The following is a 19,183-nucleotide window of genomic DNA, read 5'->3' on the forward strand; positions in this document are numbered from 1 at the left end:
GAGCAGATAAAAATTAGAAAGAATCATTTTGCAAAAAAATGTACAAAAACGATTATTTTGATTACAAGTCTGGTGAGATTTTAAGTATAATATCATTATTTCACTCCATTACAAACATATTTATGTCAGAAATTGAAATGTGTTGATGAAAAATAATAATTCTTAGCAGATATTAGCCGTAGACATCAAATATCATATTTTGTAGTCAATTGTTATATCGTTTTGGAAAAGATTGCCTCGGAATATATTATCATGATAATTACCCTTATTTTCCTGGGTATTCCAATAAACCGTAGACATTTACATATAAGAATAAGATATATAAATTTTGTTCATATAAACAAGTAGGTTACTACAAACAAGTTTTTTTTTGTATTTCTTATATTATTATCCTTAGGGATCTTGTTTCGAGAAAAATCTTCTCCAACTATATTTATAATGAAGTTGAAAAAACATGATGATATTAAAACAGTGTATATTAATTTGGATTTTGTGAATATGACAAAATTAAATAATGAAAGTCATTTAATTTTACCAAAGAATTCAAAATGATCTGTATATAACTGCCCACCACTACACTTGGTTTTCAATCTAAACCTGATATAACGATAAAATGGTGATGGTGAACAAGTCCATGTATGAACCATGTCATCCCCACCCATTTCTCTGTTATTTGGTTTATCATCAATCATATCCCATTGTATACAATTGTTACTTCCTTCGATCGCAAAATCTACGGGTTTATCCCAATAACTACAACTTCCTGATTTAATTGTATAGGCAGAAAGAGAAACTTTTCTATCTTTGAAATCGAATGAAACTGAATTGTTTGCTACTTCATCTAAATACCAATTATGAAGTCTAGTTGAATATTCAAATAAATTAGAATTATTTCCATCGAAGTTGCCTGAAATTGAAACAGATATTGCACCACAAGTAAGAGGATTTTGACCTTTATTTATCCTTCTTAAATATGAAAATATTCCATCATATTGATTTCCTGAATAATTAAGAGTTATTACAGAATTTAGTTCTTCAATTTCTTTTCGAAGTTTATCATTTTCTTGTTTTGAAATTTCTGTTTCTTTTCGAAGTTTATCATTTTCTTGTTTTGAAATTTCTGTTTCTTTTCGAAGTTTATCATTTTCTTGTTTCGTAATTTCTGTTTCTTTCTTAAGTTGATTTATTTCTTGTTTTGCTTCTTGATGTTCACAAGTAATTGTTGGTAGGAAAGAAATGATGATTGGAGCAATAGAATCGTTAGTATTCTTTGTTTCTAAATATGTTTTGAGGATTCTGATTTTTGCATCAAAATATAGTTTAGATAAATCAATTGAGAGAAGTAAGTTGAAGAATAATGAATTACTTTCAATTAATGCAGAAATTAAATCATTAAAATCAATTGATTCTTTCTGACAATATAAAATAATCTTCTCTGCAAAATCATAACCTAAAGAATTGCATGATTCAACTATTTTACCAACGCCAATATTAGAAATGTTTTCTGAAATAAATATGATGAATTCATCTTTGGGATCGCAATATTTGCAATAAATAATGTTATTGTCGAAATTTTCGATTGTGAAATTAGAAAGTTTGAACTTTTCATAATAAAACTCGATTAAATCTTGACTTTCAATAGTGATAGCAAATTCGAATAAATCTGTATGAATGCTATCTGTCAAATTGTCGTTGATAAACTGACCATGAAAAAGTTCTTCAAGAACGTCGTATGTTTTCTGATCTTTGATGTTACAATTGAATGTATATTTATTGGAAAGTCTCTCACTGTATAAAAGATTTTTAACTTTATTGCTAATACTCCAAAGGAAGATTGAATTTGTTTTATAATTTCTATTGTTAATTCTGATATCGGCAGGATAAGACAAGCTCGGAGGAAGTGCTGAAATGTTCCAAATTGCTTTTTCCCACTTGATTCTAGACATTAGAAATGTGGAAAAAAAAATTTTGCCTAAAAACAGTTTACCAATAGTTGATCAAAAGGAAGATCTATTTGGTATGTATCAACAAATAATAGTGGGGAAAATGCATGATGGTAAATCTTTGGGCGCGTAAAGGTTTGGCGTCCTAAGGCGTCCTGATGTAAACTATTCAATTTTTGAGAAGTTTACACCATAATTGAATAGTTTATGGCGTCCTGAGAGGAGATTTCAATGGGTATGGCGTCCTCAAAAAATAGAAGAAAATGATTTTTTCTCGATTTTTCTAGAAATTGAATTTTTTAAAAAAGAAAAAAAATCAAAACGTATACATTCAAGAAAGACTATAAATGAAGATTTTTCTATTTTTTTTCATTCTAAAACATCTTTTTTTGGATAATTTTTTTTTTAATAAATATGTAAGAAAGATTGAAGAAAAAGTAAATTTACTTTAAGAAAATTCGTTTTACATGATGTAAGACCCATAACAACTATAAATATTCAATTATTTAAAATAAAAAAGAAAAACAGATTAAATGTATCTCACATCAAAATCCATTGACCTAAGGATGTTAAGTTTCTGTTTTTAAAAGTTGATTTTTTTTTTTAATTTTAAGAAAATTAATAGCATGTTATTAGACAATAGGAGTGTAATGATATTGACTAAACAGAAATGAGAGAATAGAGATATAATTTTGATAAGCAATATTGCGAACAAATTCTCAAGTAAAATCGCGATCAATAATTGAAAATTACGATCATGTACTGAAAAATGACGATCGAATTGAATGAATAGAATTATATCTAAGAAAAAATAAATTGTATTTAGAAGATGAACAAAGAAAGGTGTATGCTAAAAATCATTTAACAATAAATGGAAATAAAACGAAATTGTTAAAAGAAAAAAATGAAAATTGTTAAATAATATATTATTTTTTAGTCATAACAATAAAAATATAGTAGTTATAAAAGGAATTAGACTTCATATATCAATTCTTTTTCTCTGTAGATGTGGAACGTTTGCTTTTCGATCTCTTTCGATGAACTTGAAAATATAAGTTATTATCGCTGAGAATCCTTTCCGAAATAGGAGCTTTACGTTTAGGAGGATTGTCGGATGAATTTTGTTTTTCTATTGTTTTGATTTTGTTGTTATGGAAGATTTTTTCTTATTTTTTTCAGAATTTTGCTTGCTATTAACTGAAACTTGTTTTGACGGCCCAACAATAGCATTTGTAGTAGGAAGAATTCCCAATAACGAGCGCATTTTCGATAATTGTTTTTCAATATGATCAAGAAGGTCCAGCTTATGTTCTAGATTACTAGACATTTGATTTGTAGAAGGATTTTTGATTTTCTGGTTCTAAATCTGTAGAGTCTGCAATATTTGAATTTTCGGAGCGAATTGGAGCATCTGAACCTTGATTTGTATCGGCTTGCTCAAAATTAGTTTGAATTGGAGTGGATGAATTAAAATCTGGATGATTTAATGTTTCATTAAATAATGCCATAATTTTTTCTCTTTTTTCATTAATAAACTTAGTGATCATTGTATCTTTATCTGTTAGATCGATCGATTTGAGTATATCTGCATCATGAACTGGAATATTTTCGAACAATGAACTCGATTCTATGGAACCATATGGAGAAATCTCGTTCTGAGCCAAAGAAAGATCACTTACGTTGTATTGTTTGATAGAAAAAATTGTTTTCTCAAGTTCTTTTTGAAAGCAATAAAGAATATAATTTTTGTAGCTATCAGTGATAACGGTTTTTATATGGCGCTCGATCTTCTGGTTATTTTTGATGGCGTTATATTTATCTAATTGGATTTGAGATATCTTCTTAATAGCTTCATAAATGTTTGGATGTTTTAACGAAGAAAATTCTGAATGCATACTCTCGAGGCAATCATTAGTGAATATTGCAGTTGCATTATTATATTGAGATATTAAATTGTAGTGCGGCAACCAAACTTTGTTGAAATAATCAATATAATCTTTGATCGAATCAACTTTATTTTGATTAATTATATGCATTGTAAGTACAAATTCTTCATGAGACATGAATGGAGTAATAGAATATAGCTTAAATAAAGAATTTTGTAAAGTATTGAAATTTTTTGTATAAAGTGCTACAAGTTTCCTGTGTAAAGCTTGTTTGAAATGAAATAGGCATCCAATTATACGGACTTTAGGGAAAATTTGTTGAAGTGCCTCTATCATTCCCTTTTCAAAATCACAATGAATTTGAATTAGCTTTGAAAATTGAATACCCTTGACAGTAAAAATATATTCAAATGCCTTCTTATAAGATTCAAATGTGCGGTTTTTCATGAATATAAATAAAAGTGGTAGATATTGATTTGTTGAAGGTTCACAAATCATAATTGTTAGCATCTGTCCTTTTTGAAAATGTTTTGGTGTAATTTTAAAAGTTCCATCGCAAAATAAATTTGTGGCTTCTTTTGCAAATTGAATTGCCTTCTCAAAACCAAAAAACATCGTCTCACAATTTGCTTGAAAATCATGGCCAATGAAAAACTGCTCGCCATTTATTAAACAAAAATTAGCAATTTCATCGTCTGTAATTTTTTCTCCAACAGAAAATTTTCTGGACTTATTATAAACTTCCCTGACCAATGAATCTTTAATTAATGGGTTTTCATCAGTACCAACAGCAAGTTCTGTCATAAATTTTTTAATCTGCTGAAAAGTGCCGTTGTCTTCAGAAAATTTTGCCATTGCCTTATTGTATATTTCTGTCAGAGTCATTGATTTATGAAGATCATTTTTTTCATTTTGTAACTTTTTAAATTGTCTGCATTCGGGTATATGTTCCTTTTGTAAATCTTCGGAAACTGAACTGTTCTCAATTTTAACTAAATAACGTGCTTGACAAGAATGATCGATGCAACGGTAGTAACGTTCAATATTATTTGAATTAATAATATTTGTATGATCATGCGAATAAAGCATATCTTTGCGAACAATTGTATCAGGATATTTTCCAGTAACTGCGGGAATATTTTTAACTGCAATATAACTAAAATATCTTCTGACAGCTTTAGATTCATTTTCGGCGTATTTAATATTAAAATATTGAAGAACTTGTTTGATTATATTCATTTTTCCATCTCTCGATGTTGATTTTTGGTATTTATCAGATTGTTCCCTGATAAATATTTTATTTTCGTCTGTAAAGTTTGCTCTTTTTTGATTAAATATAGATGATTTTCCCATTAAAAAATGAAATGATGCAAAATTTACGAAAACCGTTCGAAAATTGAATCAAAAATGAAAAGTAATACTTAAATGAGGAATTCTTTGAGATATTGGTCTTAGATTGAATGTAGCGTCATTCTTATATAGAATATATATTCATATCATCGGAAATATGATAAAAAGCATATAATAAATGTCAAAAAAGTGAACAAATAAGCAAAGATATTTTTTAAAAAACAATGAAAAGTAATACTTAAATGAGGAATTCTTTGAGATATTGGTCTTAGATTGAATGTAGCGTCACAAATTTCACAAATATAATTTACTATACAATTTTATTCATTTTTTAAAATGGCTGACGACAGTCTGTATCAACTAACTCAACTAGTCAAGCATAATGATTATTCTTCGGATTCATTAAATCAACTTTATCAATGCATAAGTACAATGACAGAAAGATCAATTGGATGCTTGAATTGGGATAAATTTTTCAAAAAAATCACAGTGACTGATGAAGTTCTTTTACATTTTTTAGCATCCGTTTTAAACATTGAAAAGATATCAGAATGTTTCAAGGATTCTATTTTTTATCACAATATTAATCTTGAAAAATTCAGTAATTTAACTGAAACAGAACAACAAACAATTTTAAATTCCTACAAAGCGGATAAATTTACATATTACATAATGTGCTCACAAATTGTAAAATCAAACTGGAACAATTTATCCCAAATTTTAGTTAATATTGCAAATCAATATTTGCCATTTTTAGATGAAGAAAAGCAAATATATATATTTACTGAAATAACTGGCAATTATCAAAATTTTGAAATTTCAGTTGCAAACTTGTTACTTTTTTATGAAAACAATGAAGAAAAATTAAGCAACTGTTTTAATTTAACATTGTTCCAGCAAATTTATTCCAAAAATGGAATCGAGCAAATGATATTTTTTGCTGCAAATACAATTTGTTGCAATAACACTTCTATCAATTTTTACAATCTCCTTGAAATTGAAGAAATGAATCCATTTGATTTTTTTATTTCTCAATTCAATATAAAGAGATATTAAATTGCGATGATTTTCCAAAAGTTACAGAAGTAATCACAGGTTTAATCTCAGCTTCAAATATTAATGCTATTATGCGAATTTGCCAAAAAATTTTGGATAAAATTACATTTTATAAATGTAATTATTGCCATATTACCTCAATATGGAATTTTATCACAAATGCAACAATAATTCTTCCTGATGAAGATTTATTAATCAAATTATTAAAATTCATAGAAAAAACAGAAAAAGCAACAGATGAATTATTCGAACCGGAGAATGATTTGGGTTTCTATGAATATTTAAATTCGATTTTCTCAGATATTACATCTGCGAGAAATAAGCAATTTCTCTTGGAATTTCTAAATACCCATGAAGATGACTTCACTTATGATCAAACATTGTGAGGTCATTTTTGATCAACAAATTAATTGAAATTCCGATCAAAAAAATTCACAAATTGGATCAAAAAAATCGAATCTCAAGTTAAAAATAAAAAATTTCTACATTTTTATCAAATTTAGATTTTTTTTTCAAATCATGCGAATTGATTGAATAATTGCATATTTTATCCCATGCATCTAGAAGTATGTGTAATATTTTTGCTTTCATCAAGAAATTGTCGAATTTGATCTTAATTTTTTTTGAAAAATATACTTTTAGAAAAAGAAATAGTGATTGAATAGCTGCCCATGCTGTAAAAGGGTTATTTTTACAAGTAAAAAATTGTTATTTTTAGTAGTAGGATAGGAAGGGTTGTGTGACTTTTTTTGTTACGTCTATATATAGATGAAGGTATATTTTCACATCTTCTATATATAGATGATATAAAAATTTTTTCTTACGTTTTTTAAGTCATGAATTCGTAAGAAAGCGCGACATTATTAAATAAATTAGTAATAAATATTATATACTAAACGCATTAAAAAATTAACATTAATTTTAAAATAATTTATTTTTTATCTTTTATAAAAGAAGCTATATATAGATGATGTCAGATATTCCGCGATTAATTAAACATTGTTTAAATCCTGAATGGGTTAAACTTCAATTTAAAAATGAAGATTGTGAATTATTAAATGAATATGAAAGCCAAAATAAGCTAATGAGGTATAAATATAATGATAAAGAATATTTAATTTCATGGAATCAATGGAGTCATAATCAAAGACCTCATAAACGAGAAGAAGAAATTGAAAATAATGAAATGGAAATCATTGATGACATTAAAGAGGATGGAATTCCTAAATTTTGTAGAAAAACCTTTAGAACTAAGTTAGGAGCATATAAACGTAGAGTATTAAATCCTGAATATCTTAAACATATATTTAAAAAGGAAGACTGTGAATTATTAAACGCTAATGAATATGAAAATGCTAAATCAAAACTGAGATATAAATATATTGGAAGTGATGAAAGATGCAAAGATAAAGATAAAGTTTATACAGTTTCATATAATAACTGGCACACGTTAGGGATAAGAAAACATTTAGGAGATTATGGTAAAAGTTCCGAATTCTTCAAATCTAGTATGTATGAGAGAGTAAAAGAAATTAGAAATAATTATTTTCACGAATGAAAGATTCACTACCATAATGAAATAAAAAAATTTTTTAAAAATAAACTTTAAAAATTATGTCTCAGAATCAACATAGAACTTTAAGAAACTAATGATTATTTGAATTTATGAAATCAATTATCTGATTTACTCTTTCTTCAATCTCTTCTATTCTTTTTGTTAAATCATCTATTTTCATTAATGAGGTGATTCTTGATTGAGGAATAGATTTCAAACTAACCACTCCTTTTATTTTTGAAATTTTGAATCCATCAACTTTAAACATTTTATTCAATTTACACGTTGTCAATTCTTCAAATAATTTTTTATTATTAGCATAATAGTCATTAAATTCTTCAACAGATGAAAAAATTTTTATTTCAGTAATTGGTTTAACAACGTTTATTTTTTGTTGAACATTTTCACTTTCATTTATTTCTTCCTCCTCTGTTTCATTTATTTTTAAAATCGGTTTCATTTATCATTAAATAAAAATTAGAATATAAGTGATGAAATATATTTTTTAATTAATATTAAATCAGAAATGGCGGCAGGATTCTTTAAAAAATTATGGGATGGAATTAAGAAAGCTGCGGGTTGGGTTTATAAAAAGATTATTAAACCCGTTGCAAACTTTTTGGCACCAGTAGCGAAAACGGCAGGAACTATCATAGGTGGCGTATTAGGTACTAAAGCAGGTAATCCGGCGATGGGAGCACAAGCAGGTAACGCAGTTGGTGGAATTGCTGAAGGAATACTTAATAAAATAGGAGGTAGATAGTGGAAAAATAAATTATTTTAAAATTATTTTTATCTTAGTATCGGTTGAAGTCTTTGATAAACTTTTTCTCCTTTATTTAAAACTTCTCTTATTGGGGCAGCTTTTGGTGTTATTGATTCAGCAACGTCACTAATTGCTTCTTTATTCTTAAATATCCAATTTGCTCCCTTCTTCAATGTTTCCCAAACTTTATGCGCTCCTCTTTTTACTTTATCCCACAGTTTCTTAAATATACCTGCAGCCATAGTTGATTATTTCATTAAAATTAAAAATTCATTTTCATCTTTTAATTTTGATTTTTTATTTATAATAAATGACGACTAACTATTTAGGTGCCAAACACTAAACCGATTAATGGAAATGTGTTTCATTCATTCGAAAAGATAAATGAAATATTCGCAAAGAATGACGGTAGAAGATATTATAGAGAACTTGAAAGTTCATGCTATGACTCTGATGCTCCATATTTTGATGATAAACAAACTCATTTAAGAATTACAAATCCGGCTCATGATGTGAACCAATTAGGTGACACATATATTAAACGCAAAGTTAAAGCAACTCTAGTTTCAAATAAAGCTTTCACATGTGATGCCGCTTTTAAATGCATGCGTTTATTCGTTGGTTACAAATCATCAAATCAAAGCTTTAAACAATTAGAAGTAGAAACCGAAAGAGGTGATGCCGGTTATCTTCAGATGGATTGCGCCCGTGAATCTTTCGCATTTGCAACATATAAACCAAAATCAGAAAGGAAAGTTAAAAAGTTTGTTCATTCGTTATATAATAATGTTCAAAAATATGATAACTCAGTATGTGGTAAATATATTGACCCTTCAGAAGTTTTCAAGAGCAAATGAAGAAGTTGATGTCACTTTTGATATGATTATTCCGGTAAATGATTTGTTAGCATTTCAGGCGTTCGATGATTATCCTAAATCATTTGGTGATATCATTCTTAAATATTATGTTTTCAGGGATACTTTAGTATTTTGTCAGGTTGACCCGTTAAGAGTTGCTGATTTACAAAATTACGTTTATGAAAAGATAACTGATGAAAATTATGAAAAGATTATGAATCATGTTTATAAATATGATCGCAAATTCCAACAAATCGGACTTCCTGCCAAATTAATTACAAGCTTAGCCGCTACATCTGCTGACGCAACAGTTGATGACGTTATTATTTCATGCACAAAGATGGAAGTTTTAGAGGATAAATGCATTACACCAGGATACGGTTTAATTGAAGAATCAGTTAAAGCAATACCACGTTTATTCAGTAAGGAAGATCCATTCATGATTCCAGCTCAACATATTGACGTTCGTTCACTAAATGGAGGTTGCATCACTCCTGAAGGTATCAGCTCAGATTTCTCATACGCTCTTCATAATGTTACAGATGTTGTGTTAACATTTCCGAAGAATGCAATCAAAGAACGGTTTTAGAAAATCCAATGCTTCGAGGTCTTCAGGTCACTATAGATTCCAGAAACTTCCCCGATCAAGCGATGACCACAGTGGGTGACATATTCTTTACACGTATGCTTCAAGCTTCTGATTTAGATGGAGTGAATGAATGCACAGAAGAATACGAGGACTCATTAACTAGACCACTGAATGCAGATAATGGCACGCCATTAGCTAGAACATGGAAAGACCAAACTTCATTCTTATGCACTATTCCAGTTCAACGTGATGGAGCGGGTATATTCTTTGATGGATTAGAAACTTTCAACTCACAAGTTACAGTACAAGTGAAAGCTTATCCAATCATTCAGGGTGAAAATGACACTTACTGTTCAAAGGTGACAAATCCTCCTCAGGTTTGGTTTACTAGGACTACATATTGGACATGGACACCGGATGAAGGTTTGAAATATCATCCAACAGGTACACCACCACAGTATAGAAGTTCATATGATGAAATATTGATGAATAGAAATGTTTAAAATTATAAATTTATTTTTGATTAAATGGATTTAAATTCATCCACCCTTATGAAGAATTAGCAGGAGTATATAATACATACATAGATGATATGATTAATGAAGCATTGAGTGATAATAGAAATGCTCTATCTAAGGAAAAATTAATGAAAATTCCATATTCTGAATGTTACTTAAATTCAATCACTGCAGCAATTGGTAAACAAAATAAAGGTAAAACATTAACGATATTAAAACAAATTATCATTATTGCTAACACTTCCCCCCATTCACATGTGTTAATTTATATCAACCGTTCAGGTTCACCTTCAGATGATACATTTGAATCTTTAAAGCATTTAATCAAAATTCCAATTATTTATTTATCACAAGAAGAAGCAGAAGATTATTTAAAAAACTTTTTAATGTATAAAGAATTATATAATACAATCAAGAAGCAAGGATTAGAGGATAAAATTATTGATAAACAACGGATGAATTATTTGAAACACTTTCTATTTCAAATTTTGATAGAGAATTTTTGCATTCACTCATTTTTCTAGATGATGCAGTGAAATCAAAACTAATAACAAATGAGAAATCATATTTTAATCAGTTATTAACTCAATGTCGACACATTCAGTGTTCATTCTTTATGGCTGTTCAATATTTCAAAGCATTAAGCACAAACATTAAATCAAATCTATCAACCTTTTCATTTTCAGTGGGTTTAGTCGTCAACAGTTGAACGTTATGCTTTATCAAGTGAATTTACCAATGAGCATTAATGAACTTTACACACAATATCAGCAATTAGGTGAACATGGAAAAATAATAGTTGATTTAAATAAAGGAAGTGTTAAATTTGATTAACTTTTTATAATTAATTTTTATTTTTATTTATAATTAAACATGACAGAAATAGCAAATCTTCTACAGGTTCCATTAAAACAAGGACAAACAAAAAGGGTGCATATAATAGAACTATGAAAGTTCCTGATGGAATGAAAGAATTAGTTCATATTGTTGCTGGTCTTCAAAAAGATGTTAAACAAATGAGAAACGTTTTAACATTACCAGAAGCTCAAGCATATGCCAAACGTCATGGTCCAAATTGGGAAGCACACGAAGCAGACATTACGGGTCCAAATGGAAAACCTGATGGTATAAATGAAGTTTTCGTTACTGATGGTCAAGGTAATATTAAAGTCATAAATGGTTATAAATTAACTATATCTGATTATCCTAAACGTAAAGCATATAATGAACGTTATCCTATGCAATTTGATGAAAATGGAAAAGCTGTTAAACAATACATTGGAGAAGGTGAAAATGGTCCAATTAATTCATACCGTCATAATCCATATTCTTATTTCAATGAAGAATTAAATGCTTGAAGAGGGACCGGATGGATTACCACGATATTCTAACCAGTTTGATGGTCAATATGCAAATATTAGACCTGAAATTTCAGCTAAGAAATTCTTTAAAGTTGCTTTATTCGATCCAGTTTTCGCAAATGTTAAAGATGAACTTAAACAGCAATTCCAACCAATTATAGTAGCAAGAATTGCATCAGGTGCTTTATCTCAAGCATTCAAAGATTTAATTAAGAAACCATTATATCAGCAACGTGGTTTAACTTATGATTTAGTTAAGGAATCAGATAAAAGAAAATTTGAGAAATCAGATGATTATAAGAATGCAATTAATGAATATATTCGGTCTATTAATTTACGATGAAACAGCTAAAAATCAACTTCATGAACAAATACAGGGAATAATAGATTCAAAAGTTCCAGCAAAATAAAAGTTTAAATATATTTTTTTATTCGATTATAAATGAGAAGACGTTTCACTAGTCAAAAGAACACTAACGCAAAAGCAGAGATTACGGTTGGTTATAACGTAAATGATGATAAATCACGAATTATTCAAAATGTTAAAGTTAATGTTAGCCCTGAATTAACAAGGTCAGCAACTCAACCAAATTTATTAACTCGTGACTTACCGAAGAATGAGGAGAATGAAGAAAACCATGAGAATGGAGACCCAATCATTTTATCTGAACCTGGTAAAGAACCTGTTGAAATTCCCACTTATCCAACATACCCCCCACCTCTTTCATCAAACATCGAGAACCCATATAAAATAGACATTAATTCTGAATTAATGAAAATTTACCGTGATATAATAATTAATAATTATGATTCAATAATAAATTTAATTGACCAATCCGGTTTAATTATTTTACCTTATGAATCATTAATTCACATTATCGCCATTCTTTGTGATGTTCAAGATTCAGACGTTAAGATTCAATTTTTCATAGATGATGAGGTTTCATGCTGCGGAACAGTTGCAAAAATAAATCCTATAAAGGATATTAGCACAATTAAGATATCAAAGAACGGAACAACAACTGAACTTCATTTAACATATAATGATATTTATAATAAAATAGTTGATGAATATAAAATATCACTTGAAAAATTCTTTGTTAAGGCTATTTAATATTCAAGCATTAACATTATTGAATAATAATCCTTTGAATCATAATCAATAATAATTGACCTTTCACCAGTTTCTATCGTTTGTTTTATTTCTTTTTGTTCCCCACTATCTGGATCGGTCATTGTAATTGTTTTTGTTATAGTATCAGCTTTATCTTTAACTTCAATCTTTTTTCCATCGGGATATTTAAACCAAAATTCCAAAAATTCGATATTGTCAATCTGTTCATATTTTAATCTATCAATTACATTTTTAATACCATCTGAAAATCTTATGAAATGGTCATTATATGGGTTTGATTGAACTAAATTTGAATGAAGTGAAATATAACCTGTTGATGAATATGACATTGACTCATATTTCTGAAAACACTAAAATTTATAACATGAATGAATTTCTTATTCGTTGAATTTATGAATTCTTGAGGTAATCTTATTCTAGTTTTATTTATCACTGGAAAATAACGCTTTACCATATTTTTAATCGTAATAAAAATGTCAATTATCAATATTATTTCGAATAATAGCTGTGAATTAAATTTAACAGTTAGCGGAATTTATAATGTTACTCTCGTTTCTGTGAGTGGTAAATTTAATCCCATTCTTTTAGACCCTTCAGATTATATATCATTTATTAAAGATGACCTTGAAAAAACGTATGATATGTATATAAATAATGTGATAGCGAAATGGGATATTAACACGATTTTAAGTTATTTAAATGAATCATTTATCGTATGGTATGAAGAAAATTTTAAATCAAAACCTGATAAACTTTTTGAACTTGATGAAATAAATAACCTTATTAAATTTCCGCTGAAAATTAAATTTTGTACTCCTCATCTTCGTTCATTGTTGGGGATATTAAATTTTGAAAAAGATGTTGGGGATGTTTTGTATTCTGACACCGGTTCCAATTTCATTTTAATCAAATGTGATAAAGTTAATACCCCAATGAGATTTTCACATCAAACATTAAACCCTAACTCTTACCCATCAATACAAAACATTTTATCCATCAACTTAAACACATTTTCTTTATCATATCCGTTTCAATTATCCGGGAATTCATTTATTCTTCATTCAAAAGATTTATCAAATATTAAATTTAGAATAACTGACCTATTTGATTGTGATTTAGAATTCATGAATGAAATATTATGGCAATTTCAAATAGAGAAAATAGCTGATGAGATAACAGATTAAATATTTATTTTTAAATCATAATAAATGATTAAACAACAGCAACCACAACAACTTAAGGCACAAAACACCCAGGTCCTTCAGACCATTACATACGCCATATATGCATATAATTCAAAGACGGCAGAACAAACGCAAAGGTTGAAATATGGAGATTTGGAGATAGTATTGAAAAATGAACATTTCGAATTCGTTTGCAAAGGTGGTGCAGTGATATCAAATATAAAAGAAATTTTATTTATGAATTCTAAAATTAAAGGTATAACGGATGATATAACATCAATTCCACCAGAAGAACAGAGATATTACGCATTAAATGCATTTCCTAAAGTTTTGAAGATTGGAAGATTTAATTTAAATGAGGAATTCATAGAAGGTTTCCTAAACGACATAATGAAGAAAGCAGATAAGGAATATGTGGATAGTGAGTTAAATAAGAAGGCAAATTTGGTTTATGTTGATGAAAAAGATAATGAAATTAAAGAAAAGGTTGAATGGTATCATGAGTGGACATTTGAGACTTTTAAAGTTAAAGCTGATACAGAATGGGTTTCAGGATGTTTAGACCTTAAAGCAGATAAAACATATGTTGATGAAAATTATGCAAAGAAGTCGGAAGTAAATGATGTGATTACAAGCATGAAAAATGAAATACTTCAAACATTATATCCTGTTGGTTCTATTTATACGTCAATGAACTCAACAAATCCAGCAAGTGTTTTAGGTTTTGGTACGTGGAAGCAGATTGTAGATAAATTCTTATACTGTGCTAGATATTCAAAGCAAACAGGAGGTTCGAAGAAAATTAAAGAAGCAAACCTTCCACCACACACTCATACAGGAACTACAAACTTTTCTGGTGACCATATCCACTCATTAAGAGACCACCCATTATACAACTCAGAATATGAAGCTGGCAATGATGTTTTATCTCCAGATTATAACCATTCAGCAAAAAAGACTTTTCGACCAACTGAACCAGGAGGAAATCATGTCCATACTTTCACAACAAATCCAACAGGCTTGGGTAAAGATTATATGCCACCATTTGTGACTGTATTCGCATGGTACCGCGTTCAATAAACACACTTGAGCCTACTTTGCAGGCTTACCGAATGAACTAAATATATTTTATGTCTGTAATTAATTAGGTAATGAAGTAATGGATGAACTGTAGAAATAATGTTTACGTTAAGTGACTCAAAGAGTCCGGAGACAAAGTCTCATGTTTACGTTAATGTTTACGTTAATGGTTTTTAGGTTATTCAATAATTAATTATTTTTGAATAACTGAGGGTGTCACTACGTCACCATGTGTCACCAGGTTATTTAACTTCTCTGAAAAAATGAGACAACATGACATTTTGACAACAGTCCTGGAAATTTGATGCAGTCCAAAAATAAAGTTAGTTTTAAAATTATTTTTATTTTTTATTTTGTATGTAAGAACAGAAATGTCAGTCGAAGCAAAAACATTTACGAACAAATCTAATGGCGAAACATTCACAAAAGGCACTTATAACGGTATTGAAGTCTTACGTAGAGACAAGGATGGTTACATTAATGCAACAAATATGTGTCAGCAGTTTAGGAAAGACTTTAGAAAGTTGTTGGAAAATAAGTCCTGGGAAGAGTATTATAAGGCATTTTGTGAAGAATATAGCAACCGTCTGAATTCCGGCGGTTGCTTTTTATACAAAATTCATGCAGGAATTCCTGATGAAATCAAACAGGTTAGAGGAACGTATGTAGACCCAAGACTTATAAACTATATAGCAATGTGGGCTTCTCCAAAATATTGCATAGCAGTTGGAAAAATTATGGACTCCATAGACAAGAAAGTTCATGAGAAATTAGATGAAGAAGAACTCGAAGATACAGTAGAGAATGCTAAACATTTGTTTGAAGAAGAAGTTAGAAAAATGTGCGAAAAACAATTAGAACATGAACGTGAGTTATGTTATGGTTATAGAGATTCTCCATTCGAACTAGACCAATGGGAACAAGAAAATTTAAAGAGAGAATTTAGAGAATATGAACTCGCTAAGATAGCATTAGAAGCTGCAGAAAAGAAGTTAAAAGCTTGGGGTCGTTTTGTACAAAAATATTGTGAGTAAATGAACCATTTATTTTTGTCATAAAGACGCAACGTGGCGGGGCATAGCCCATGACCAAAAATATATTTTATCGTTAATGTTTTTAGGTTATTCAATAATTAATTATTTTTGAAGAACTGAAGGTGTCACCACGTCACCATGTGTCACCAGATTAATTAACTTCTCTGAAAAAATGAGACAACATGACATTTTGACAACAGGTACGAAAGGAGGAAGGCATTTATGAATTATTTTTGAAGAACTGAAGGTGTCACCACGTCACCATGTGTCACCAGGTTAATTAACTTCTTTTAAAAAGTGTGACAACATGACATTTAGACAACACAGCAGGATTAATGCAAAAATAAATTCCAATCATACTTTATACTGCCTCATTTACAGGTATTTCATCATCAGTAAATGAATCCTCATTATCGTTTGGTTCAACCTGTTTATATAATCCTTTCATTTCTTCTTTCAAAACATAACACCATGTTTGTTTACCATCTATTCTTCTCTGTTTCCTATCACATTTATCCTTAATGCTCATTTGAAAGTTTTTGTCTTTCATGTCTGATGGTTTGCAGAATAGAGCATTTTTACACGTCATACCCGCACACAATTCATCATAATGTGTATTTATCCATACATCTAAAGGATTTGTTGATAATTCAATTAAATCTTGTTTGGCTTCGGTCATCGGTATGATTCGTACATTAAATGATGAAAGGTCGTAATTGATAAAATACGTCAGTAAATTATCATAAAATTCCTTTGTGCATGAATCCATTAAATTCTTGAAATAATCAAATTGACCCTTAAATTTACCATTAACTCTTAAAACTACGTATCTTCTGTCTCCAACTTCAATTTTGACAGGGTAAACGTTATTAGTTACGAAAATGAAGTTTGCAACGTTCTGAGCAGTTCTTCTGGGTTGATTCTTTTCATTAATTCTTATCTCATTATCCGTTATAATTGATTTCAAAGCGTTGAAGTTTGCGAGTCTGTCTTCACCAACATTCTTGAGTTCATTAAGTACAAGAAACATTTTATTTTCAACAACTGAATTGAAATTACCCGTTAGCTCACCTATTTCAGTAATGTTTTTACATGAATAACCAGCGAGGAGTTCAGAAATAATGTCTGTAAATCTGTTTTTACCTGTTCCCTGAAGTCCTTTCAAAATAATTGCTGTTTCATTCTTGATTCCGGGATGTTGAATCATTGATGCAATCCAGCCGAGAAGGTATTTATACACTTCATCATTATTATCACAAATGGCTTCTTTAATGAAATCCATAAACATCTCAATTTTTGAGTAATCAGGCTTTTCGAGAATGTTGTATTTATAACCTTGAAACGTTGAGAAAACTTCTGGAGAATCAGATTTAAAGCAAACACCCTTAACGGTTAATGAAGACAATTGATTTAATAGTACGTCCCATGCTGTTATGGTTTTACCTTCTTCTTTAAATAATTTAATCATTTTGAGTGACTCTTTCATGTTTGATTGAAGAACGAATGATATTTGATTCATTTTGTCGTGTATGTTGTAATCTTTCTGAATGAAGTATTTGTTTCCACAATCTACAAAACGGATTACACGTGATAAATCCTCAATTACTTCAGAACTGTTTTATACTGATGATTTTCAGCCTTGCGTCTAATATCTGTTATCAAAAACGAGTCATCAAGTTTTATATCAAATGTTATTTTTGGCTTACGTAATAAAGGTAAAACATATTCATCATAATATTCCTTTTGGTATAGTTTTAGAATCTTCACTAAAACAAATGGAGAAGTCATTAAATGTGCATATTCTACTACGTGCTTTTTCAAAATTACTTTTTGCATTTTCTGTTAAATTGCAGAAGTTATAAACGTTATCGTATGCTTCATTAATCAAATGATTAGGTAACGAATTAATAGCTTGAAACAGTGTGAATAATGTAACTTCTTTTTCTAAATTCATGTTTCCACCGTCATTATGTACTTCAAAATCACTGATACCATCAACTATGCTTTTGAGCTAGTTTATCGTCAATGTTTACATCTTTGTTTTCATTCATGATAGTCTTTATTTCTTCGTTCTTTTGTTCAACTCTTACCTTAATATTCAAATCATTTAATATATCATTCACTGTTCTGGTTAATGTTGAATCATAACTTCCACGAATGAATGAGTATGTATTGATTGGTTCTGTTGCATTCTTGCGAACTCTTGAATCAGCCATAACCACTAAAGAACGTTTTGAATCATCCATAGAAGTCATTATGTCAATATCATAATCATTGCAGGAATAACATTTAATCATTCTGTTCGAAACTGAATAGAAGAAATTAGTGTTGCAATAAATGTGAAGACCTCCTGAAGCGGTTTTAACGATAACATCTTTATCCGAAAGTTTTGATAGAATGTCTTTTCTAACTGTTTCTTTAAGTTCATCATTGTACGATTTATTGATATCAACATCTATAATCGTTAAATTTGATATTTTATTTACTAATAAAGCCATACCAGTTTTCCTTCCTCTTCCTCCATCATGTTTGAGGTAGTTATGTAAATCAATCCTGTTTTCACCAATTCTTTCGTTGAGGGTTTTAGTTTCTGCCACAACTAATTCCTCAGCTAATGAATCAATAACTTTTTCATCAGAAACGATATAGTTGCTGTTGTTGTTTGTTGCTGTCATTTATATAGGAATAAAAAATAAAAACAATTTTAAAACTAACTTTATTTTTGGACTGCATCATATTTCCCCGACTGTTGTCAAAATGTTATGTTGTCTCATTTTTTCATAGAAGTTAAATAACCTGGTGACATGGTGACATAGTGACACCTTCAGTTCTTCAAAAATAATTAATTATTGAATAACCTGAAACCATT

The 19,183-nt window shown here is 29.1% G+C and overlaps 6 protein-coding genes and 2 pseudogenes across 8 annotated transcripts, besides 2 other annotated features; 4 read left to right on the forward strand and 4 right to left on the reverse strand.

The window, feature by feature from the left end:
* Nucleotides 1–521: 521 nt before the first annotated feature.
* On the reverse strand, nucleotides 522–1,946 carry TVAGG3_0947400 (ankyrin repeat domain-containing protein 61 family; the record flags this gene model as incomplete). Its single annotated transcript, XM_001300703.1, has 1 exon — nucleotides 522–1,946. One exon carries the CDS (start codon nucleotides 1,944–1,946, stop codon nucleotides 522–524), a length of 1,425 nt encoding a protein of 474 aa, XP_001300704.1.
* A 120-nt stretch (nucleotides 1,947–2,066) lies between these two features.
* Nucleotides 2,067–6,951: a mobile genetic element.
* A 1,631-nt stretch (nucleotides 6,952–8,582) lies between these two features.
* TVAGG3_0947420 (uncharacterized protein) lies at nucleotides 8,583–8,798 on the reverse strand (the record flags this gene model as incomplete). The annotated part of the gene is made up of 1 exon (XM_051253139.1): nucleotides 8,583–8,798. The coding sequence occupies one exon, from the start codon at nucleotides 8,796–8,798 to the stop codon at nucleotides 8,583–8,585; it is 216 nt and encodes a 71-aa protein (XP_051078713.1).
* Nucleotides 8,799–9,435: 637 nt separating this feature from the next.
* On the forward strand, nucleotides 9,436–10,425 carry TVAGG3_0947430 (annotated as a pseudogene). The gene has a single exon. A coding segment is annotated over exon 1 (990 nt).
* A 229-nt stretch (nucleotides 10,426–10,654) lies between these two features.
* Nucleotides 10,655–19,183: part of a mobile genetic element that runs on past the window's edge.
* On the forward strand, nucleotides 12,324–12,995 carry TVAGG3_0947450 (uncharacterized protein; the record flags this gene model as incomplete). Its single annotated transcript, XM_051253140.1, has 1 exon — nucleotides 12,324–12,995. The coding sequence occupies one exon, from the start codon at nucleotides 12,324–12,326 to the stop codon at nucleotides 12,993–12,995; it is 672 nt and encodes a 223-aa protein (XP_051078714.1).
* TVAGG3_0947460 (keratin-associated protein family) lies at nucleotides 14,591–15,280 on the forward strand (the record flags this gene model as incomplete). Its single annotated transcript, XM_051253141.1, has 1 exon — nucleotides 14,591–15,280. The coding sequence occupies one exon, from the start codon at nucleotides 14,591–14,593 to the stop codon at nucleotides 15,278–15,280; it is 690 nt and encodes a 229-aa protein (XP_051078715.1).
* TVAGG3_0947470 (uncharacterized protein) lies at nucleotides 15,652–16,314 on the forward strand (the record flags this gene model as incomplete). The annotated part of the gene is made up of 1 exon (XM_051253142.1): nucleotides 15,652–16,314. One exon carries the CDS (start codon nucleotides 15,652–15,654, stop codon nucleotides 16,312–16,314), a length of 663 nt encoding a protein of 220 aa, XP_051078716.1.
* Nucleotides 16,676–18,102, reverse strand: TVAGG3_0947480 (annotated as a pseudogene). The gene has a single exon. A coding segment is annotated over exon 1 (1,427 nt).
* TVAGG3_0947490 (Prim-pol domain family) lies at nucleotides 18,516–18,989 on the reverse strand (the record flags this gene model as incomplete). Its single annotated transcript, XM_051253143.1, has 1 exon — nucleotides 18,516–18,989. A coding segment is annotated over one exon (474 nt), but the record flags the coding sequence as incomplete, so codon positions are not given.

Source organism: Trichomonas vaginalis, chromosome I (genome assembly GCF_026262505.1).
Source record: "Trichomonas vaginalis G3 chromosome I, whole genome shotgun sequence".
NCBI classification, from domain to species: domain Eukaryota; phylum Parabasalia; order Trichomonadida; family Trichomonadidae; genus Trichomonas; species Trichomonas vaginalis.